The following is a 24,661-nucleotide window of genomic DNA, read 5'->3' as shown; positions in this document are numbered from 1 at the left end:
AAGCTTCCAACTTCTGCATCCCCTATATATCCTTCATTATATATAGACATTTGCCTCTTTTCTCAACTTCCCTCTAGATAATACCATGTTATTTCTGCGTAATGAGTTTGGTTCTGATTGTCCACAACCTGAGAGCTCATGTAATTATTTATACCTATGCAAAGTGAATGTAAAGGGCTCCAAATAAGAAATCTCCTTAATTACATGGATTGTAGCGGTTTAAACCCACTTTGTACTCACTTTGTATAGCTGTAAATACTACACAGTATGCAAGGCCAGGGAGGGCCAGACCCTTTTTACTACCCTGTGCCAGCAAGAGCTGAGAAGAAAACTGATTAGACTCACACCAGTTTCACACTGTTACTATTGCCAGAGCTGCTTTCTGGAAGAATAGTACAACTGGTGCAATCAACCACTAAGAGTTTGTCTGATAGGAAAGCTTGTAATGGGGGAAGATGGGTGTATGAGGAAATGCAAAATACCTTCAGCCTCAGACCAAATGTAGACTCCACACTGAAACACTGTTTAGTTAATCAGAGAGCAACCCCTATACATTTTAATAAACACCTCTGTAAAACAAATATATTTCCCCCTATATCTTGTTAAACTTTATAATTTAACATAGTCAGTCCTACTCAGTGCAAAAGACTAGTTCAAAGGAACACATTAGCAGTGGTTTGGTATAAAAGTCAGTATTAAATGAATGTCTACACTACAATAATAAATTAAATGTGTTGATATATGAAGACTTTGTTATTTAGAAAATCAATATCTGATTTTATATATTATTATCACTCTTTTTTGGTTTGCCCTCCCCTACAGATGGCCAAATAAAACCAAGTTATTTACAAATAAAATATGCTTCAGAAAAAAAAAAACACCTCTTTCTTGCAAACTCTACATTATTGGAGAGTTTAGTATAAATGTTGGAAATTCTTAGGCTACTGCATTTTTAATCTGGCAGGGGATTCAGTTAAAATCAATGCTATAATCTTTGTCAGTATGGGCTTTTTACTATGAGGAAACAGAATAATGCTCACAAAACATTTATGTTTGGAGTTTCACATACATACCATGCCCTTGAGTGTACATACTGACCAGTGCAGTATATATGTATTTTAATATACATATATACAGTTATACATACACACATTGAGTGAGTTAATGCATATACACAAAACCAGACAAATATGAATCATCTGATTAAAAATGTACTTCCAACAACAGTATTTCTCTATTAAATCCATGTTTATTACATAAGTTTTATCACAGTGAAGATTAAATTATGCTTAATCATCCAGTAAGTGCTTTTGTACTTTCACTAAACCAAAAACAGTAAAAGCAACTCATCATACACTCAAAATCCTGTTACCATCCCACCATTCATCGCCTCGATGTGTTCCTTTAGTTGCCATGTACTGATAAGATTGTAAAAAGATATATGTAATTGGCTTATTTATAACACCATTTTCTTCAAGTATTCGGAAAGCAGTACAAATGACTGTACCATATATTAGAAACATTTTTGTAATGTTATTTATTGCTATAGAAGAGAGGCTCCTGATGGAATGATAATGAAATATAATGTCACTGTGTATGAAGATGATCTCAGCATTCTGTCATTTTCACAGTTCTTCCCATGTTAGTGAACAACACAAGATAAATGGGCTTCTTTCCTTCCTCTGTCATTCATGGGATTTCAAACTATAAATAAACAATGCATACACTCACAACATGTGTAGTACAAATTCCAAGTAAACAGAATGACATGGAAATAAGACATAGTTGCCAACTGTGGTTCAGCAAGACAGCTCTAATTTCATGACCAGTGCCCTGCATCCCCACTCTTCATTCAAAAGACAGAGAAGTCGCATGTCAGCTCGATGATTGACAGAGACTGCTGAGGGGTGGGGCCATAGTGGGGAGCAGAAGAGACAATCTCTATGAACTGTGTTTGGTTTGCTAGGTTTAATGTCATACATGACATAAAACCTCTAAACATGCATTGGTTACCACCCAGAGAACCCATCCCATGTTCAGAGACTTTAGTGTTGGCAACTATGTCAGGAACGGTGTGGTCCAGACCAATATAAGTTAATATTTTTTCCAGATAGAACTGTTTAAAGAGAACATCTACAACACTGTGATTTAGAAAAAACTTAATAATATAATAATAATTATTAGGAAAGACATTCAACTTTTCTTAAACAAACCCTACATAGTGGTTTGATTCTGCATTGCTCAAGGGCCATAGCAAACCTTCTACACTGAGCTCAGGGCCAAAACATTTTTTTTCTGAGTTTCATTTATTTTTCTTAATTATGCATTCTACACACACAGCCATTTTATTCATTTAATTAAAACTCCCCTACATTTCTTCCAGTGGAATAAATTATTTATGTAGGGAAAGGCAAATAACCCCACAAAATAAAATAAAAATAAAACATACATAAATATAAAATTTACAACTTATCCCAGATTGATCAAAATCCCTTTCTCTAAAGCAACGGCAAAGAACAGAAGAATTATGTAGCCTATTGGGGGGGAAAGCAGTACATATTTTTACCTTTTTTCTTCAATGTTCAGTTTTGAGAAAGTTCTTTTTTATGGCTGCATTCTCAATCTGCAACTTAATTGCTGCGTGTCAAACACTGGGAAAGATGACTTTATTGAAACATCATTCTTAAGCAACATGTCAAACCTTTAACAAATAGAACACAGAGCTAGCTCTAAAATACTCTCAGCTAAAAGAGGGGTATATATATAAAATAAAAAAAGAAAATCTTTGCAAGTTAAAGGAAACCTTTCCTTATCTGGGACGCACACATTCAGGTTTAAAAACTGGAAAATCATAAATACGGTCATTTAATTACTTCAGAGAATTAAGGCTTCTAAAAATGTCAGTGCCAAAATACCCTCTCTGCATCAGTATTAAGAATAAAATACATTTTGCATTTTAGGTTGTGTTTTTTGTTTTGTTTTTAAAGATGTTTCTTAGTTCTGTAGAATCTCATCATATAAGGTTACATACTGTAGGGGAGTGTTAGAACTGTTTACTGATGTTTTACTTTAAGTAGTTGTTAGATTAAGTTACAGCGATAAAATTCAATTATTGATCTGATTCATTACTGTACATGGGGTAGTTGGCTCATTTCACCTTTTTTTCATGTTTAATATGACCATTTCTTCTATATTTGCCATTTGGTATCCCGTTGTGGTAATGTCCATTAATGGTGCTATGTTCATCATTTGACCAAAGACGTTTGCTTTGTTTGTGGATAAACTTTGCTATCCTGGCCAAAATGTAATAAAATAAGGCAGCACCAAGTAGTACAACAAAGACAATATCCAATAAGAAATACTGATAAAAAGAGATGGTGTAAACAGCAGCACGTAGATGTTGTGCTCCGTTGTGTCGGAGGATATAATTAATCCAGTACACTGTCCGATTAACAGGATGTCCGGGTTGGTCCTTGTGAATTTCAGACAGCTTTCGGGCCCGTTGCCTGTAGCTGCAGGAAAGAAACAATGTGACAAATTAGGAATATTATCTTGCTCTCAAATGACAAGTATCCATGTGAACACAGAAATGTACTTGAATTTCTCCATACTGAGTGGGGTATTTTGGTAGGAAAATGACAAAGAACAGCAGCTGGCAGGTGTTTGAGATGCACTATAGGACAGGTGAGTCCTCTTCAATGCAATAGTAAAAGTATTCAGAGAAAAATAAATATTGACAATAGTTGTACCTACATTTATATCTGTACATATGTTAATATGGGGTAAAATTCACCCCATGCAGAGAGCCAGCAGAAGGGTTTAAATGGGACTTTAGTGATGCATTGCTCTTCTGTTGGCCTTCTGCATGGGGTGAACACTGAAAATTAAACATAACAAATTAGAGACATTTTCCCCTCCCACTAAACTAGGCACATTCTCTGTCCAACATATTGTTCATTTATACTCCTGTCCAACGAAATATGGAAAATAATGTTGCCTATTATCAGAGAGGTGTAGAATAAAGTGATATGCCCTGTTTCTAATATAGTCTGAACAGATTTTTATATTGTTTGACACTAGATCTTTCGTGTTTGGGATGCATTTTTTAAATTTATTTTTTAATATCAGAATGCCCTGATCATGGGGATTCCTTCTTCCCTTTATTTCACGACAAACAGATTACTAAAGCGGACCTCCCCTCCTCATATCAGATAATTGTACAGTGGAAGTCTGATGTAAGTGGGGTTCATGAGATTTCCTTTGCAACTTCCTACATAGGTATTTTTCCTTCATTAACATCCTACTCCTACTGACTGTTTCATTTACTCATAGCATTATCCTGCCCTAAGCCAATAAAAGTGTCACCCACAGACACTGTCCCTATCAACCCGATAAGTTGTGTCCAAATCTCCAACAGTGTAATCCACTAGACAACTAGCTAGAACATTGACTTATTTAATTTAGGAATAGTCTATGTGCTACAAAGGATAACATGCATTTGGATTAAGGATTTAATACATAAATATTCCTCCTCTTAAGTACCATGATTAAATACACTAATCACTGGGTTTAGCAGTTGATTTTCTTACATTCGCTACAGTGTGAACCCAGACACACTCCATGAGAATGTGTGCTGTCACCAATGGCAATAGTCCTGATGACAGCATGAATTTGTCACTATAACAAGACTAAGTGAAATCTCTCACACAACCATATGCTATAAAACCAACATGCTTTTGTTCACCACAGGTTGCTAACAGCTTATAGTAATTTATTATCTGTTAATGTGACTTCTCCAGGTTCCTTTCTGCAAGCCCAGAGTGGGTGTAACTTCTTCTACCCTGCAGATGGAGACAGAATAGAAGCCATATGCTTGGTGGAACCCCCAGATATAAAGGTCTCTAAAATCTGGAAAAGAATACCTCTCCCTTCCTGTTTGTTTGGGAAGCCATTAGGGCCCTTTCACAGATTCCACATTTTTGACAAATCATCACGGATGTGAACTGATGATATTCCCGTCCTCCTGACTGGCAGTGACTCTGAATCAGTCAGTGTGTCTTAGAATGCAACAAGACTCACTCAATATAAAAGGTCAATAGGAACAGTTAATTCCTTCTGTGCACAAGAGACAGGGTAGTCTTTGGCTGCCCCATCAATGTTCTTCATGCCACTCTGTTTACAGTGTGCCTCTGTGGTGCTATTATGTCTTTGGATCCTTAATATCATGCCCTTCATCCTGCCACTGAATAGTAATAACATGCCAGACCATCCAGTCTCCAGCCTGTCAAAAGAGAAAGCTCTCTCTGCTACAAGACTAGTGGACACTTCATCCAAAGTGTCTGTCATGACAAATTAAGGGGACATCCAAGAGCAAATTCAGCCATAAAGACTTGTCCTCTAGCCACGCAGTGAGAGAGGACTTCAGATATAAGAGTAATGGTAAGCAAACAGAATCAGACTGAAGTGACTAATACATGTGCCAAATTAAAGTGTCTGCAGATGAAAACATGACAATTGTAGTTCCAGACATGCCAACATAGAAGCCAGCTTATGAACCCAGGCTATTATTGAGTCCAGGTGAATTATGAGAGAAACTCAAGACCTCAGATTCATAATCCTTTGTAGAGATGATAATATTTTACTGATCAGCCTGAATGACACACCTCTGCACCAAGATAAATCTGCTTCTGGGATGAGAAAAGAGAACTTTGTGTTTATTCTAAACCGAGCAGACAAGACAAGGTTACTCTTTTGTATCCGTTATACCATAGGACCCAGACAACAATTTTGGATCAGCTACAATTTAAATATTCCAGCTGCTGGAGCCACGTATATGCATAAAATATATTTAAATCTTTCTGTCAACACAGCAAAAAATGACCATTCTACATGTTACTACTGATTCATAGTGATTCCATCAAGACAGATATACAGATGTTTTGCTTTACAGAGAAGGATAAAGTGTGTGGGGAAAGGGCCTGTTGTTGTCCCTGAGAAATATAGGATTAATGGTCATGGATCTTCACCTGGTGACTGAACGTGCTAACAAGAAAAGTAAATGAGGATAATGATTTTTAATATGGCAGATAGAGTACTAATTATTTGAAAGATTTGTCTGCATTATGTATAGGGCCACGTTTTAAAGGATTGACTTTTTGTGTATCCATGATGCCTACATTTCTTTGTGCATACTGGACAACCAGGCAGGAACACAGCTGTGTGCAGAAATCTCTATTTGCATAAATATTTGTGCATTCAAATCCTCATCTACATAAAGATTTAACCTACAATGACAATTCAGAAAAAAAACATTTCCTTACCTGGGATCATTAATGACTTTCACCAGTGCTTCATATAGTTCATCCTCAGTAATTGTCTTCCAGTTTAATAATATTCCCATGCCTTTCGCCTGTACTCGGGTCATAGTATCATAGTGGTCTCCAAAGAGGGGAATTCCCACCACAGGCACTCCATGGTACATGGTTTCAAAAATACTGTTCAAACCACCATGGCTAAGGAAGGCTTTAATGTTAGCATGACCTACAGAGAAGAGAAGTGAAGTAAAGGAAAGAAAATGCTTTACAAACATGTATATTATGTATCATAAAATTACTGAAATTAGAAATAGAAAAGACCAATTACCACATTCAGCAACTCTTCCCAATCAAGTATTATTTGAATAGTGTGCTGTTTTAAACCCTTTCCCAGTTCATTGGTGAAATGAGTACACAAAACCAGCTCCCTGTTAGATGCCTCTCTCTGCCAAATTAATATATTGCCATTTATCATTATCCTTTGTTTCCAAGCCTCTGTTTTTGTCTAAACCAATTTGAACGATTTTTTCAAACAAGATTTTGTGAGGCACAGTATAAAATGGTTTAATAAATCTGAGTATATTGCAGCTCTTTTCAAGTTTCTATGACTTCAGTTCAGGAAAGCGCACGCAATTGCTTGAAGTTACATGTGTGTTCAAGTAACTTCTTGCATTTAGGCCTTAGAAATTTTGCAATCGATGTTTTCTCATTCCTTATAGTCCAACATACAAGATGGGGTATATTCAATAAAATGAAAATCTCATTTCATAACATGGTTTTAAATAACTAATATAAATGGTAAGTGTGATATTGAGGAATTCTGACTAAGTCAACTCCAGCAGACCCTGAAGTTATGTTCACATGGTAACCGCAGAGCAGCACAAAGATGCACATTCCAGGTATCCTTTCCTCAGATTTCTGTTTAGAGTGGAAAGTATTACTGAGTGGTTTCAGGTTACATTGATTTGTTGGAAAAGTTGAAGGAATAATAGGATTGAATTGGAGCATCCTGTAAAGCCTTGTGTTTATTTTTAACTAAATAAAACATCAGTTTCATGAGGGACCAAAGCTGATTACTTTTAACTGACTGTTGTTGATTATTACCATTGGTACATACTAACTTAGCATTATAACCGAAACAAGGAGAGAACCCTTATTCCCAAGAATTCATAGAATCATAGAATATTAGGGTTGCAAGAGACCTCCGGATGTCATCTAATCTAATCCCCTGCTCAAATCAGGCCCAACACCCACTAAATCGTCTCAGCCAAGGCTTTGTCAAGCGGGCCTTAAAAACCTCTAAGGATGGAGATTCTACCACCTCCCTAGGTAACCCATTCCAGTGCTTCACCACACTCCTAGTGAAATAGAGTTTCCTAATATCCAACCTAGACCTTCCCCACTGCAACTTGAGACCATTGCTTCTTGTTCTGTCATCTGCCACCACTGAGAACAGCCGAGCTCCATTCATAAAAAATAGGAGTCTTTAGTGTCAGAATAATTAATTTCTTTGGGGTAAAATGGTCTGACTGTAACAGTAACAATATATTATTGTATTAAATAAAAGAATTTGACTCACTCAGTGCAATGTGGTTACCACAATAGAACTACTTTAGTTAAAACTCATTTGCCTCATCACTGCATTATAATTAATACTCTCTCTCTCTCTCTCTCTCACCCACCCACACACACTTACTTACTTGCTTTTTAATAAGTTACTCCTCAGAATGAATCTTTAGACTGGCATTGTTTTGAAAACAGCTTCTAGATAACCTAGAAGCAACCATAAGCTTTGACTGGGTCCTAAGCTCACCAGGGTTTCATACACTGTTGACACAAAGTGAAAAAGCTCATGGGAATAAATCTAAAACATTCTTTACAAATAAACTATTATGTCTGAGATACAGTTGTTTGACTTCTTATTTCTCAGGTGCTTAGATAACCCAGCAATGGTTTAATATCCTGATAAATAAACTGAGAGAGGTTATCCATTTGTAATCCACATCCTATGCCTGAAAATGCTTCTGTAGGAACAAGCAGCAAATATATAACTATATTGCCACACATACACATTCCTGAGGTTTCAATCAAGTGTGTGTGTGTGTGTGTGTTTCTGAATTTTCACTGAAAACATCAGCAAAGACTGCATATTTGAAGTGTTTGCTGGTAAAGCAAATATCATATAGTACTCAACTTACTAATAGTTATGGGTCAGCAGTGTTCCAAGATAGCATGATTGTAGCAAATTTCTACATAAGTAACTTCTTTTTTTAAAATATTATCTCATGATTGCATAGCTTTTGCAGTTATAAAGCTTTCTTCAGTGCAGTTGTCCCATTTATGAAGGCCACAAAGTATTGATTTTTTTAAAATCAGCTATGAAACTAAAAGAAATGTGAAATAAATCCTCTCTCTCTCAGCCCTCTTGGAGGTGGACTAATGAAGTTCTATGAATGATCTATAGTTGGCCATCTTAGTTTTAATAGAACCAACCATTAGGGAAAGAAATAGAGCTGAGATTGGGGAAGGAGAGAAGGACAATGATCTTAAAGACCTCAGCGACTCTGACCAAGAGGATGGTCTGGACTCAAGACAGAAGCTTTAAAGCAGACTCCACTGGGGTTCTCTTTCATCCCAACTTAAGGAAGGAATCTGTGTCTTCTCTGTTATATTATGTACATATAGGTTTCCCCTTGCTCAGATGTGGCCTGATCCACAGCCCATTGAATTCAATAGGAGTTTTTCTACCAATTTCAAAGGCTTTGGATCAGGACTATGTTTCGTTGGAATGATAAAGGGATTTATACTGAGCTAAAAGGAATAAAGCAAGTAACATATTATAAGCTCTTTGGGGCAAAGAATATAATTTGGTTTTGTGCTTATATAGAGCCCACCTCTAGCCACTACTCACTACCACAATACAAATAATAAATGCATAAATAAAATTATAATAATTTATTGATTTTCACTTTATCTGACTAGGGAAGACAGTGAACAGCCACTGTAGATACACCTGACTTAGTTTAGCCCTTGTATTTAAGAAAAATAATTGTTTAATTTTGAGGAACAGCCATGGCCACGTAAAGGGTGGTGACTTTATACAAGAGTCCAGGCACATGCATTTGGGGAGGAGTTAAAAAACATAGGAGATGGGGAATGTTTTATGTAAGAGAAACTGCCAGCTGACTGAAAGGATGAATTTAATGAATTCATCAAATTTTGTGTTTGGGTATTCCTGGGTGGTTTTCCAAGTGGTACAAATTCTCTTGCAGAATTTTGGCCAATAAAAGTCACTGACTGAGTCAAAGCCATGACTTTTTTCAGTTGTTGACCTGTTCATTGGGAACATCATTACTATCTTTGCAGCAATCCAACTGTCAGACACCACAGATGTTGTAAGTGCTTAACTAAAGATGACACAGTCTTTGGTTCCTTTGGAGTCCCTAATTTCAAATAATTTGATTATTTAACCAAAAATGAATAAGCCTTTCAACTATTATGACAACCAAATTATAATAATAACCAATTTACCTTAGTTAGCACTTTATATACTCAAAGAGCTGTACAAACATTAACGAATCAATTACCACTTTAGTGATGGGGAATCTGAGGAAAGATAGCAGGACCTTGTCTTTAGTGTCATAGTGTTCTGAAAAAGATTTCCTTGAGATTTTAAACACTGAAATCAATTAGGTTTTGGTTTGTTGTAAATTATTAGCACGAGAAGTCCTCCAGATAAGTGGCATATTTAAATTTTCAAATTTTAAAGATTTGGATTTTGTTGAAACTCCCCCACCCAAAAAGCAAGCAAACATGTAAAACAAGCAAACAAACCACCATGGAAAATTTACAGCTGGAATGGAGAATTTTTCAGAAAGTTGTAAGCAACTGAAAATGGAAGTCTTCAGTTATGTTCTTAATACATGACAAACTTCACTAATTAGCCAGGATTATTACTTTTCTTTTGCACTCAGAGCATAAAAAGTGGCTTAATTACCTTCAGATTATTCTGAGTTCTACATTCTTGCAGCACTATTTCTGGTACAGAAGTTTATTGCTTTAAAATAACAAATGTTACAACACTGTCAACTGCATATACCTTTTTTTTATTTTTTTATTTTTTTAAAAAACAGGCTTTCACCACATTGTGTACTCACCAAGGAGGTCATTTTGTGGTAACCATTCTCTGAGTTTTGTATTGTTTCCTAAATTCCTTGGCTTGCTTCCTGAAAACCTAAAATGCACAGCAGACAGCAATCTTTCAAAATAAATTCTCAAAAGTTCTGAAATTGATAGACTTGAAACACACATCCAAACCAAATGATCCCTGAATATTACAAAAAAGTCAGTCACATGGGGAAAGGATTTATTTATGTACCATTACATGGAATTGGAGTTGTGTCAGCAGGTCAGATAGTTCCAATGGTACAAAGTAATGATCAATAACTACAGAGTAATTTCACAAAAAGAAAAGGAGTACTTGTGGCACCTTAGAGACTAACCAATTTATTTGAGCATAAGCTTTATTATTGGCTTTAAGCTTATGCTCAAATAAATTGGTTAGTCTCTAAGGTGCCACAAGTACTCCTTTTCTTTTTGCGAATACAGACTAACACGACTGTTACTCTGAAAAGAGTAATTTCAGTGTGGGGGGGTGGAGGGTGAGAAAACCTGGATTTGTGCTGGAAATGGCCCACCTGTTGATCACTTTAGATAAGCTATTACCAGCAGGACAGTGGGGTGGGAGGAGGTATTGTTTCATGATTTCTGTGTGTATATAAAGTCTGCTGCAGTTTCCACGGTAAACATCTGATGAAGTGAGCTGTAGCTCACGAAAGCTCATGCTCAAATAAATTGGTTAGTCTCTAAGGTGCCACAAGTACTCCTTTTCTTTTTGCGAATACAGACTAACACGGCTGTTCCTCTGAAACCTTCAGTTATTTAGTTTTCCTACACTCTGGCTGCCAGATAGATATGTATGTCTGATTTGCGTAATGGCAGTATAGTTTTTTATTTAATACCCATACAATCGACAAATCCCTGTGTGATGCTGTATGACTGAAACATGTCCATTTATATAATTGATCTTGCCACTGTTAGACAGTTGCAACAAATCTTGTACAAAGTACGTCATGTAAGGTGTCAATAGAAAAGCTATGATCTGCTAAAGATGACCTGTTCAAATCCATATATCTTCTCTGTATCTGAAGTTATGAATATTGGCTATAGATCTATATCCCATATGTGTTTGTTCCAGGGGGAAGACCCACCAGGTAAAATCTTCATTGAAGCCAGACAGCTTTGTGTTGATAGCCATTCAAAAGCAATTGACTCTCACAAGGTGCATAGGAGAAGCTCATCCAACCCAGCAAATCTTCCTGTGGATGCCTTAGCCTCCAAGTGGGCAATGGCTGCTCCTGTGAGCCATCAAAGCAATGTAAGAGTATGTGACTTGACATGTGACCTTGGACTCCATCTTTTGCCTGTAATTTTCGGCGAACTGAGACTGTGAGCTTTGTTGAGATAGTAAAATTCCAGTCACAAGGGATAGGGTATATAAGACCCTGGAAACATCTCCATTTTGTCTTCGTTTCCTGCTTCATTTCTCTGAACTGGATTTCTATCTAACAAGGAAGCTCTAAACAAGGATTTGATGACTCCCAAGCCATTTGAGTAATTTCCAGAGAGACTTTTGCAAACAAGCACTTTATTCCATCACTGCTTCAAATCTGATATAAGAACTTTGCACTCACTTGTGTGTATGATTTCCATCACCATTTTAATTCTCCTCTTCTTTCTTTACAAATAAACCTTTGGATTTTAATTACTAAAGGATTGGCAACAGCATGATTATTGGGTAAGATCTGAGTTATATATTGACCTGGGTATGTGGTTGATCTCTTGGGATCAAAAAAACCCTTTGTTTGATTAAACTGGTTATCAATAGTCACTCATCATAAAATTTAGTGTCTGGGTGGTGAATAAGTGCTGGAATGCCTAAGGAGACTGCATTTTTGACTTCTTGTTAACTGGTGTTAACTGGAGACAGAAGTTTACTTTTTTTAATGGATTGGTATAATCTAATGATAGAATAACCACCAGTTTTGGGGGTGAGTCTGCATTATTTCTCAGCAATTTGTCCTGAATCTGGTATTCTCAGGTGTGACCCACTGAGCCACGCTGTATCCCTAATACTCTGATTAGCTGAAGTCTATTATTAAATAGAGCAGAAGGTTTGTATAATCTCTCTATGGACATTTTGTTGAATAAGAAAATATTAATAAAGCTATATGGACTGGCTACTACTATATAAATCCCTCTACTCAGAACTCCCCATCAACATATCCACAACAAACACAGCTCAATGTGTGACTTCCCTTTGCAGTCATGCAACCTCCCCTAGGTCCTGACAATAAAAACTATTTAAAAGGAATTACTATCAGTGGTAAGAGGGGAGAGAGGGCTAAGTCTTCCCCCCGGGGCAAAAATCTAATACAAAGACTTGTGGCGCATACAGGGAATCAGAACTAGAGGGAGCCATATTTACTGTGGCTAAGACTTTCAATGGCAGTTGGGTGTCTTAACTCCCTTAAACTGATTTGCAAATCCCAACCTGTAGGAATATGGATTGGGAATTATGAAGGTGCTTAGGGATTTATAGCAGTCAATCATAACACATTTAATAGAGGGAAGAGAGAAAGCACAGCATAAGAACTACTTGGGGAAGCTCCACGTTTGCTCAGCCACGTCTTGGATTAAGGACCTTTGATTTCAGAGTTTATTTCACCCAGAATATAGTTATTAGTTGGAAAAGAAGGAACAGCCTCATGTTATCAGTTAAATAAATAATACATCATTTTATGGCTTACACTATTTAGGCTGCACATTCTGTGCATTTCTTAAAAAACTATGCTATTTACCAAAATATATATAAAGTAAAAAATAAACTATGTCATGGTCTTTGGCTACAATTTGATGGGGAATATAGGGAAGCAATAAAAGAGATTTACCTAACAGTAATTTCATTTATCATGCTTCTTCTCTTTTCCCATTTAACACAGAAAAGAATAATGACAAGCAGAAGTATGTTTCCACTTAACAGGAATTAAAAAGCTCAGTTATACAAGACACAGCTTCTTCTTCGGCTATCCCTTGATGTGAAGATGATATCTGCCGAGGGGGTTCATTGGTGAATTTTTAAGTGGATGAGGAGCCCAATTCTTGCCCTGCAGATTTTCCCACAGGAGTGACAGATGTAATCTTGGAGGAGACATAGTTGTTGGCTGGACTGTTGTGCCCTTTCTTTCCTCCTTTGTCACTTCTCTGTCTCATGAGCATGTCTGTTATCCTCAAAGTGAGCTGTGGCTTGGTGTAAGGTGTGGTGCCATTGTGTTCTGTTCCGCACCAAGTCCTCCCAGTTTGTTGGGTTGATGCCCCCATTTTTAAGATGTACTTTCAGTACGTCTTTGAAACGCTTCCACTGCCCTCTGCACAGCACACCCATTTCAAACTCAAGAAGAGATTTCCATAGGTGAATGATCAGAAGAACATGGGTATGTAAAGTAAAATTCCTCAATTTGTATTTAGGCACATAATTAATTAAGTAGCCTGATTTTCTAAAGTGCTGAGGACTTAGCAGCTCCCAGTAAAGCCAGTGGGAGCACCTGGATGTTCAGCTCTTCTGAAATCAGTTTACTTACTTGAGTGTTAAAAACTCAAGTGGAGACCATGACAAACAAGAAAACAGTAAATAATTTCTCTTGCTATTCATCTCTTTTTCACCCATCCCACAAAAGAAAAAAAATTACTGGACCAGCACACTTGTAATATTGCACCAAAAGCCATTTAGTAGAGATTAGCTTGTAAAAAGATTTGGTCAAAATAGTCTTTTTTTTCACCCTGCAAAAATGTTGATGAAAAATAGCAGCAAAATCATTTTTACAGACCTTTTCAACTGAAAATTTCAACTTTTCATTAAAAAAATTAAAACCAAAAGAATTTCAGTTTTTGACCTATTTTTTCTTCATCTTCTAGTGAAAACTAAATATTTGACATGGAATGCAGGCACCTTACATACACACATGAGTGTAATTGAAAACCCAGTTTTCTGTTGAAAAATTTTTTTGACAGAAAGTTCTCTATCAGCTCTACTTGTAAAGCTTGTGAAAGGATAATGATGATACCCAGTTAGTAGCCCTGAAAATTTTCTGCTAAGAGGACCCAGTCCTTCTCTTCCCAGGAGAGGATACCCTATCCATAATGAAAAGACAATGTTCCTATTTGGAAACACCTAAAGCAACCATATTCACCCTAATCTATGCAACTGTGAACCCATAATAAAGGTAATTATATTCAGACTACCAAAAAATTCCCCTTCAGTGTCAGTTGGTTAAGGTTTACTTGTTCACCTCCTGTCCTAAACTATTGCATAGTGTTAAGTTGTCATATTTCACTCCAAGAGCTGATGCATTTCTTTGGCCGGAGGAGTGATTCCAATTTCTAAAACATTTAATCTATCCTTCTGTCTGAATGATACTGTGTAAACTTTAGTATTTTTATTATGGACTCATCTGACTGTTGAAAATAACAAGCAAAAGCTTGTATTTGGTTTTCAGTTTTTTTAATCTATAAAAATTGTATTTGGAGAGTGTTAACTCCTCTACAATAAAATTCCCAGGAAAGAGCAATAAAACCAAAAGCTACTGGTGGTTAATGAGAAAATGTGAATGTAAAGGATGAAAGGAGGAGGCAGGAGGCAAAACAAGAAAAGCATATCTGTTGAAAAAAGGTAAATATAAGAAGACAGTTCAACCAACATCACAGATTTTGTACGGATTTCAACACTATTAAATATTCGGTACCGGTATCTTGCTACCCTGAAAGAACAATAGTTGAATCCCTTGTTAAGACTACCCAATAAAACATTGTCTGGCAAGGCTCAAAGAGAATCTTCCATCTGTAACTTCTTGCAAGAAGTTGTCCTTCAGAAATTGGATTGCCCTGACCACAATGCTGACTTCAGATAAAATGGGTTCGCTGTCCCAACTCTGTGGACTCCAAAAGATGCAAATGGGGATGAGAGATGGAAAAAGATGAGTGAAAGACTGACAAGGTAAGTACTACAGCAATTTAAGTTCTGGATCTGCTGTCAGGACAAGTAGCAATCATTCCTAAGAGATAGGGGGCAGGTTATGTTAAAGGCCAAGAGGGTTTTGCAACCACTCAGTAGAATCAGAATCCTAGTGGTTCTGTAATATATGTTAGGCAGCTACGATCCACATACAGTGAATCAAGCCATGATCCAAGCCCTGTAAAGCCAATTTAGGGGAAGCCCTGGCTTGAGGCACTCTCCCTTCCATGGATAAGATACTCTGCTATAGATTCTTATGCCTGCTGGGTTTTCCCTTCTCACTTCTCTCTTTTCTTTCTTCTAGTTTTTATCCATGAGGTCTAGAAACAAAGACATAAAGAGAGAGAGGACAGGTGAGATGGGTGACAGTGGATCTTTATGCTTGCAGGCAAAAAAGAATGAGGAAGAAGAGAGTTGTCTAGTTCAGTGATAGCAGCCTTGACTGACAATTCATTTGCCTCCGACCTTCCCTCATTAAGATGAATGGCAATCAGATATGCATGTTCAAAAATGCATGATAATATCTGCCTTGATTCTAAGGGCTGGTGTTTGTATGTTCTGAACAACAAAATGTTTTATGAGGATAACAGTAGCTGCTACTATGATTGCTCCCCGGGATATGACCAAAATGTTACCTTTCAAAACACCAATTCGTATCGTCATATAAACAATTGATAAGAACATTTTTGGAGGAGAATAAGGATGGCCCTTGCTGAAATACACTGGACTCAGATGAAGCCTTTTGAAAGGACAGTATCAAAAATATATACTTTTGTTTTTTTAAGAAATATCTTCACTACACTGCAGTCTCTGGTTCCCTTGAGCCAGGTGGACAACATCATAAATACTTTCCTCCCATGATTAACAGTGGGCCAGTGGGAGCATAAATATCCTTTTTGCAGGACTAGGGCCAAAATAGTGTTTTGAATAATGGTGAGTAGTAAGATATGCAGAATCCTGCAACCACACTTCACATACTATACTATTTTTACCGTGCTTTACTCTTTGATTATTCTGTAATTACAGATGTGTGTGTGTGTGATGACTTGCAGAATCTGTTTATGTACAGCTGATGAATTCTGTTTGCTGTTGGGTACGCTCTCTATGTATCTTTATCAAGCTGAAAAATCCATTTTGAATGTGGGGTTTTATCTCCATGTTGGGCTGAAATTCCAAGGGCAGTGGCTCAGGGCTAACAATAGAGGATTATTAAATCTTGATGGTTCTTTATACAAACAGAAGAACCCTACACAAAATTCTGGCCCCTGCCCAGGAGAACTAATTTGTCAGGAAAGAGGTCACCTGGCAACAAGTCAGCTGGTAGGGGTCTGTGATCACCTAAGGAGGCTGATCAGGGAGTCTCCTGACATAGGAGACTGGGAGGTTTCTGCCCTGGGAGAAAGGGCAGAGCTGGTCTATTCTGTGTCCTTGTCCATTTTCACCAGCTCAAGCTGAAATTGACTGCTGCAGGAACCTCCAGCCTTCTTGAACACCAACAGTTCCCAAAGGGAAGGGTGAGTTAGAGTGATAAGCATTATGCTCCGGCTGTTTGTTGTTTTCTAAATAATCTGTGCCCTCTTGGTGTCTTGTCTCTTACGGGCAATTATGTTTTAGAATACCGTGCAGTCTGTCACTTTTGAGACAAAAATAAAACTTCAACATAAAGAAAGGGACGGGGAGGGGCCAGAACACTGGATCACTGTGTTCAATGCTGTTTAGTAATAATAATAATAATTAATAATACATAATACATAAAGCATACATAACTACAAATGTTCATTAAAAATGACAGCAGGAACAACAGCTACCAGAAGACAATGAAATGTTCCACTCCTAGAGAAGGGCAATTTGATATATTTGAAATAAAGTGCTGCTCCCTCATCCTGAGCAGACTCCAGAAAGGAGATTCAGGATTATTATTATTAATTTCCTGTTCTAAATTGTTGTGTTGCATTGCTGTGAGCTGTTAAACTTTTGCATTCAACAAAAGTGCTGTCACGGATAGTAAAGGAGTGGCTCTCTAGCTCAAACCAGGAGATGCTAGAAATGCAGAATTTCTCACCCACTCCTACCTAACTATTGTTACACAGCAAGCTAAGGAATTCAAGTACCTATGGGTAAGTCTGAGATCTGGGGGAGATGGTGAGAATGCCTTATGCTTAGACAGAGGAATCTCCACATCCATGGGATCTCCTAATCACTCCAGTCAAGCAAAGGGAGAGATATTTCTCTTTCCTTCTTTGTGTTTAACAGGCAAGATAAAGACAAGGATATGGAGCAATACAAACAACAGGGACCTGCAGGCAAGGAAGACAGACAGATTGAAACAAATGGAGACAAAGGAGAGAGAGAGAGAGAGAGAGAGAGAGAGAGAGAGAGAGAGAGAGAGAGAGAGTTCAGAGAACAGGAATTTCCTACCTTAACAAAGATTCTTGTTCACACACAGCCCCCCTTTCTCCTTCCTTCCTGTCATGTTTGTTTCCCTGGCCCCATCCCCAACATGAAGTCAATAGGATAATGTCATTCCCAATTCCTAATATGAGGTCTTTAGCTAGCAGTGATGTTTAAAAGCCTCAAATGTTATACATACCCTCACAAAGTTCCTCATATTGCTCTATCTTTTTTCTAGCTTACATCCCAGTGCTTGAATATAACCTGAACTACACTCTGCTAGGAGACTGCTGTGTTTCTGACTACAAGGACAGTGCTGCAAATTCTGCTTCTGTGAGAAAGTGGGGAGGGAGGTTAAGAAAGGACAATAAATATCACCTTTCATGAAAGAATTAATTGCCTCCTGCTATCCTGCCTATCTACATTGTGTGTCCCAAATTCAATTTGCCTCCAAACCAGGACAGCCCAAATAGAATCATAGAATCATAGAATATCAGGGTTGGAAGGGACCCCAGAAGGTCATCTAGTCCAACCCCCTGCTCAAAGCAGGACCAATTCCCAGTTAAATATGCGGTAAGAAACCTTCAAATCTACCTCAAACACATATTATACTGTAGTTCTTACCTCCAGATAACCCTCTGAGGAAGTCTTGCCAGGGCATATGCTAATTTATTTGCTATGTCTTCTGACAAATATTTCACTCCCGCTCCAAATGAGACAAGGACAAAGCCATTTTCATTAGCACCATTCACCCATGTTTGAAGATCCTGTTGAAACAAAAATTTGCACTAAGCATCGTAAAACAAGCATCAGAATAAAATTACCGTTGCATACTGGAAATTTGTCTGTCAGTCACTGAACAGCTTAGCAGTGCTTCACGAGGCATTTGAATTTTGGAAATTAGGTGGTATAATAACCGAGTGATTCAGACTACATAACTGATATTTTGAAAGTTATTAATATTAAATTTCTCCCCAGTCTGGGTTTAATTAAAGCCTTCATATTAACAGCCAATATCACAGGTCAAGAGATTCTTTCCTAATTTGTTAAGGTAACAAATATCGTTTACATATAGAAGCAGACTTGCATCTGATCTCAGATAGACAGGTACACCTAGCTGCGTATTTTGAAAAATCAGCTCAGGTGCATGCAAATGCATAAGAATAAGATATATGCAACATATGAATAAAGCCCTAAACAAAACTCCAGAATACGAGGTTTGGCCTTAATCAAAGAAGGGAAGGAACTGTAAATAGAGGGGGTTTTTAAAGGGAAAAGATATTTTATTAGGTTGCTATAAGTACAAAAGAGTAGAGAACTAGGGATTTGGCGAAACAGATAATTTCTTCTTATAAAACTGGCGTTAACAGTACTGAACAACAAAATGTTCACTTCACAAGCCATTTTATTTTTGGTAATCACTAGGAATAGCCAGATCCTAGGCTTAGATACTTCTTTACCTTTGAACTTCACTGAACGCCTCTTTAGTTTATTTAGATAGCCATGCGCAGCATTCCAAAGACATAAAATAACAATATTATAAAATAACACTGCCCCAAAACAAACAAACAAAACCTTCTACACAAGTTAAAAACCGAAGCTGAAATCTTGACACCACTGAAGTCAAAGGCAAACCCCGCACTGACTGCAATTAAATCAGAATTTCACTATGAAGACTATATTAAAATATACAAATATACCAAAGGCAAATTTCTTCAGTTCTGTCACTAAAGTACATATAGGATACAAGATATATAATATGTAAATAGTCAGTTTTCTTACACTGTACTCATATGTTTTACCACTGTTTCTTTAGTTCCTCTAATGTTCTCTAAACAGCAAGCCGCTTGTAATGCACTTCTGCAGAACTCCTTCATGCAAAAACTATATACACCTCTAATAAGCAATGTAACAGTGGAAGAGGTGAAAGTGCACATAACTTTTATCGCTTAGGAATTTAACGGGTTTTCAGATTCACCCTGCAGTGTAAGCTAATAAAAGTTGTGTATCTGCAATGAATTACATGAGGAAATATGCTGTCAGATTAAAAAAAATGAATTATCCTAACATTACCTACTGAAAGAACAGTAGCACAGACTGGGATGCCTTCTCTAGTACATAGCACAATTAAAGACTTGTAATTACTGCACAAGCACCCATTCATCTCCAGGTTAAGCCAGATTCTGCCCCTCAGAATTTCAGGGCACAGGGCTTCCAATAATGGAAAGTATGTCCATGTCTCCACACAACACCTCTCCACCAAGGGATGCACAGATAATCTGCCCATCCCCCCAAACAGGTGGCACTGGCAGGGAAGAGGGCATGGCCCAGTTGCCTAAGGGAATGATTCAGTACCTCCATTAATGAACCCAAGTTAAACAAGCCCTCCCCTAGGCATGGCAGTAGCTCAAAAACCAGTGAGGTAATCTGTGCCCACTAGGCATTAGACATGCTTGTTTTACTGTGGGACATTCATCTGCCTACGGAGAGAGATATTTACATTTTGAAAATGTTTTAGGTAATAACACTGTCACATTCTCAGTCAATGGAGAAGCCAGTCTCCACTAGTTGTATCAAATAAATTTAATTTGCTGATCACTAGAGGCAATTAGAAGGTGAGGAGAGAATGAACAATACAGCACATGCTACTTTTTATTAAGACAAGGTCATTTTCACTTTCCAGTGCATTGCAAGTAGCAGTCCATCTGTAATCTACTGTGTAAGGAGGTGACGGTGACAGTACTTCTTCCACAATCAGCAGAACTTTATGGCACTGGCTGGAACTTTCAATGGTTATATTTACAAAGCAGTATCAAAACTTTTATGAAAGATAATATTTCAATGGCTAATAATTGTATTGGATGCTACATGAAATGTTAACTGCTACTTTTCAAATATAATATATTACCATAGAAGCATGTGACAGAAAATACTACTGATATTAAAGAAGAGCCTGCAATAGAATGTTCCCCAAACAACTCATCATAATGGATATCAGAATGGTTCCACAACACATCAGTCACTTGCTGGAAAGAATTTAGTCATAAGAAAAACAGCAACAGTATTAATGTTTATTTTCACCAGCAGGTAAGGTGAAATCATTGCTCTACTGAATTCAGTGCGAGGTTTGTCATTGGCTTCAATAGAGTCAGGATTGCACTCTTTGTTTTTAATACAATAAGCAAAAACCTGTTAGCAGCTTCAGATAATTAATATTAAAAAAGTAATTTTAAAATATAGCTGGTGTGTGGAGTCACAGAAACTGTCAGATTTTTTTGGATGGAATTTTGTGCAGAAAGTCTTCCAGAGTTCAGAATAGGACACACTCCTCCCGAGAAGAACACAAAAGAGATATTAAGTAATTTGTCCTGGTCTTGTTATAGTCAGCAAAAAACTTATAAGGTCAAGCTGGTGTTTGTATAAACAAAACGAAGGAAGCACAGGAAAATTCCTTATTGATTGATCCCGGTTTTTGATGCACGGTGTAAAATAATCAAATGAAATGTACAGTATTAGTTTTCACTGGAATTCTTTTTTCTTCCATTACAGGTCATCTGCCTATTTACTGTAACAGTTAAACTACAAAAAAAGAGACAGCAAAATTTGAACCCCTCAGTTGACGTTGTTGAAATAAAGTTTATATAACCCCAAGCCAGCAGATAAAACTTCCCAAGAACACTGTGATAGCAAAGCCCTGCACAGTCAGAGTAAAAACATCTCTGTAGATCAGAAAAAGAAGAGTTGCTAGCTAAACAGAAATCCAAAACAAACTTGAGAACAATGTCATCAGGATATCAAGAAAAGAAAGACCAGGAGGCCAGTGTGCTAAATAGACTTGCCTTTTGCTTTTGGAAACACGAACTCAAATCCTATTGAGATCCTAACTGATGTCAGGCAGTGCCTAACTGATGTCAGGCAGTGCTATAAACTGATACCAATGCCTTACAGGTTTCAGAGTAACAGCCATGTTAGTCTGTATTCGCAAAAAGAAAAGGAGTACTTGTGGCACCTTAGAGACTAACCAATTTATTTGAGCATGAGCTTTCGTGAGCTACAGATCCTAGTCTTCAGAATGCTATTTGATTTCTTGGAACCATGATTCATTGCTATTTTCATACAGACTTATTATAAGATCCACAATTACAATTCCCACACAGCAATAGGAAATGGGCATGAGAATTGAGTAAAAGGAAAATCAAGTGGGCTGTTTACACTCTGCAGCTTGTTCTGTCAACAGCAGCCCAAACGGTATAAATATAATTTATTTTCATATTAGGACACAAGACCACAAAAACTAATATCTAATAAAATACAAAATGTGTACCAGTGGCCAGTGAACTGCCTCCTGCTACACAATACAAAAATTATTTCAATTTTCTGAAGAACGCCTCTTTGAGTCACATCTTGCCACTTAACCATATTTTTTCCCTTGCCGTCCTGATTCATTTTTGTTTGGGGGGGGTCTGCATTCCTTCCGCGACTGTTACTGTATCCATTAGCCTCCACGCTGACTCTAACACTTTTAATTTCTATACTTTGATCTTTTTGACTACTTTCCTCATTTTTGGAAGCCATCCTTTTTAAATTTTAGTGTTGCAGAGCTCATTTTTGGTATAATTCTTCCCTTGAAAATGTTGAACTTAATCAAATTGTGGTAATTTTTATATAATGGCTCAACTTAACCATTTCCTGTGTGTTGTTTAGGGCTAAATTGAGAATAGCCTCTCCTTTGTGTGTGCTCTACAACAAGCTGTTCCAGAAACAGTAATGTGAGGTGTTGTGTAAGGTGCATCTTTAAACCTGGCCAATTGTGACACATGACCAGTTCCTATATTGTTAGTTGAAGTCATCCATTGTTATTGTTTTATAAGACTTAGAGGCCTTTTTGACTTCCCTTGAGATTGTGCACTCAGATGGCCTTTTTCTGATCAGGAGGCCAGTGATATAACTCTATTAGTATATATGTATTCTTATAATTGGGATTTTTCTAAGTACCCAAAGTACAAGACAGCATGTCAGAGGATCTCTGTTCTATTTTTACCTCAGCTGGTAATTTAAACTCTTTATGCCTCAGTTTCACCACAGAGAAAATGGACATTAGAATACCAACCTTACAAAGATTTTTGAGGCTTTATTAAAGAATTAATTAACATCTGAAAAGCACTTTGAGATCTTATGAAAGGCCCTAGAGAAATGCAAAGTATTATGTTCAGAACTAGAGAGAAAGAGAGACCATAGGAACTTTGCATTGCTTATTCTAAGGGCCCTATAGAAGTCACAGCCCATTTTGGTCAATTTCACGGTCATTGGATTTTAAAAATGGTAAATTTCATGATTTCAGATGTTTAAATGAAAATTTCAGGGTGTTGTAACAAAAAGGAGTTGTGGGGAGGTCACAAGGTCATTGTTGGGGGGGGATAGAGGAGTGGCCGTACTGCTACCCCTACTTCTGTGAGGCCGGCTGGTACCCCAGCTCTGAAGGCAGAGCGGCTGCCAGCAGCAGTGCAGAGGTAAGGATGGTATGGTATTGCCACCCTTCTGCACTGCTGCCTTCAGAGCTGAATGCTCCATCAGCAGCCGCTGCTCCCTGGCCACCCAGCTCTGAAGGCAGCAGCGCAGAAGGATGGCATGGTATGGTATTGCCACCCTTACTTCTGCGTGGCTGCAGGTAGGGCACTGCCTTCAGAGTGAGTCACCCAGCCAACAGCTGCCAATCTCTGGCTGCCCAGCTCTGAGAAGCACTGGTCTCCCCTGTGAAATCTACATAGCATAGGGTAAAAACACACAAAAGACCAGATTTCCTGGCCGTTAATTTGGTAGGGCCCTACTTAACTGCAGTACACAGTGTCAACCATATCTCCATAGTCTTTGATTTAGGTGTTACAACTAGGCACCCTTGTGCTTCTCCCCTTCAATCCAATGCCATTACACAAACAGAAGAGGATGGTGTGGGACACAGACACTGGCACTGAGTGTACTTTAACTGTTCTCACGCAACAGAATTCCAAACATGGCATGCTCCCCTTGTAACAAAGACAACACACACCTTAGCTGGCACTACTGTTCACTTATTTTTCACTTCCAGCAACAGGAAGTGAAAATATCCTTGAGGGAAATCCTGAAGAGTTTATCTTCTGTAATTAAGCAGCTTCAAGGTAAATAAAAGAAACATTAACAGTAGCAGTATCTATGCTAGGCTGAATTAAACAGCTGGCTCCTATTGGATAGGATGCATGACTTCCAATATGTGAATAGCAGTTAACAGCTACGGTGTTTGTTACAAGGTAAACCAAAGGTAAGTCCAATGAGACAAGACGGATAATACAAGTGGTGTTAGATGCTGTACAAAATTTTAGAAAGACAGTCCCTGTGCTGAATTGCTTAAAGCCCAAGTAGACAAGACAAATGATAAATTTTGTTTGTACCTAACTCATTATATGGCTGCTTTGCCTTTTACTCTGTTTAAGGCCTGATCCAACTACTAGTTAATGCAATAAAAAGCTTCCCACTGATTTCATTGGAAACTTGGTTGGTCCCCGAAGATGCCAAATTATAAAGAACCATCTTATTCTTTTAGGCATAGCTCTAAGGGGCTGCTCTTACCTGTGGCAGCCCAGGAGAAGTCCAGGTGACCCTGAATCCGGTGAGCCTGAATCCTGGTCTCTGAATTCAGATTTACCTTAATACCATTTGCTTAAGGCTTACATAGGCCTCTAGCTAAGGAACATACTCAGGGGTATTGCTCTCCTACTTTCCTGAACTGCCCATATGCCCAAGCTGGTGCTGAAAATTAGAAGTACTGTGCATGGGTTGCAGATAATAAAAT

The 24,661-nt window shown here is 37.7% G+C and overlaps 1 protein-coding gene across 2 annotated transcripts in view; it reads right to left on the bottom strand.

Annotated features, from left to right (window-relative positions):
* Positions 1-1,229: 1,229 nt before the first annotated feature.
* UGT8 (UDP glycosyltransferase 8) overlaps positions 1,230-24,661 on the bottom strand; it is a 71,647-nt gene continuing 48,215 nt past the window's right edge. For both annotated transcript variants that reach the window (XM_073340974.1, XM_073340975.1), the window contains exons 3-6: positions 18,460-18,602; positions 10,472-10,548; positions 6,321-6,540; positions 1,230-3,512 (exon numbers count right to left, since the gene is read on the bottom strand). In XM_073340974.1, the coding sequence (XP_073197075.1) occupies positions 3,149-3,512; positions 6,321-6,540; positions 10,472-10,548; positions 18,460-18,602 (804 nt within the window). In that variant the 3' untranslated portion in view covers positions 1,230-3,148. The remainder of the gene's footprint in view (positions 3,513-6,320; positions 6,541-10,471; positions 10,549-18,459; positions 18,603-24,661) is intronic.

The sequence above is a fragment of the Lepidochelys kempii genome, chromosome 4 (genome assembly GCF_965140285.1).
Source record: "Lepidochelys kempii isolate rLepKem1 chromosome 4, rLepKem1.hap1, whole genome shotgun sequence".
NCBI classification, from domain to species: Eukaryota; Metazoa; Chordata; order Testudines; family Cheloniidae; genus Lepidochelys; species Lepidochelys kempii.
This window is presented reverse-complemented; position numbering and strand designations above follow the sequence as displayed.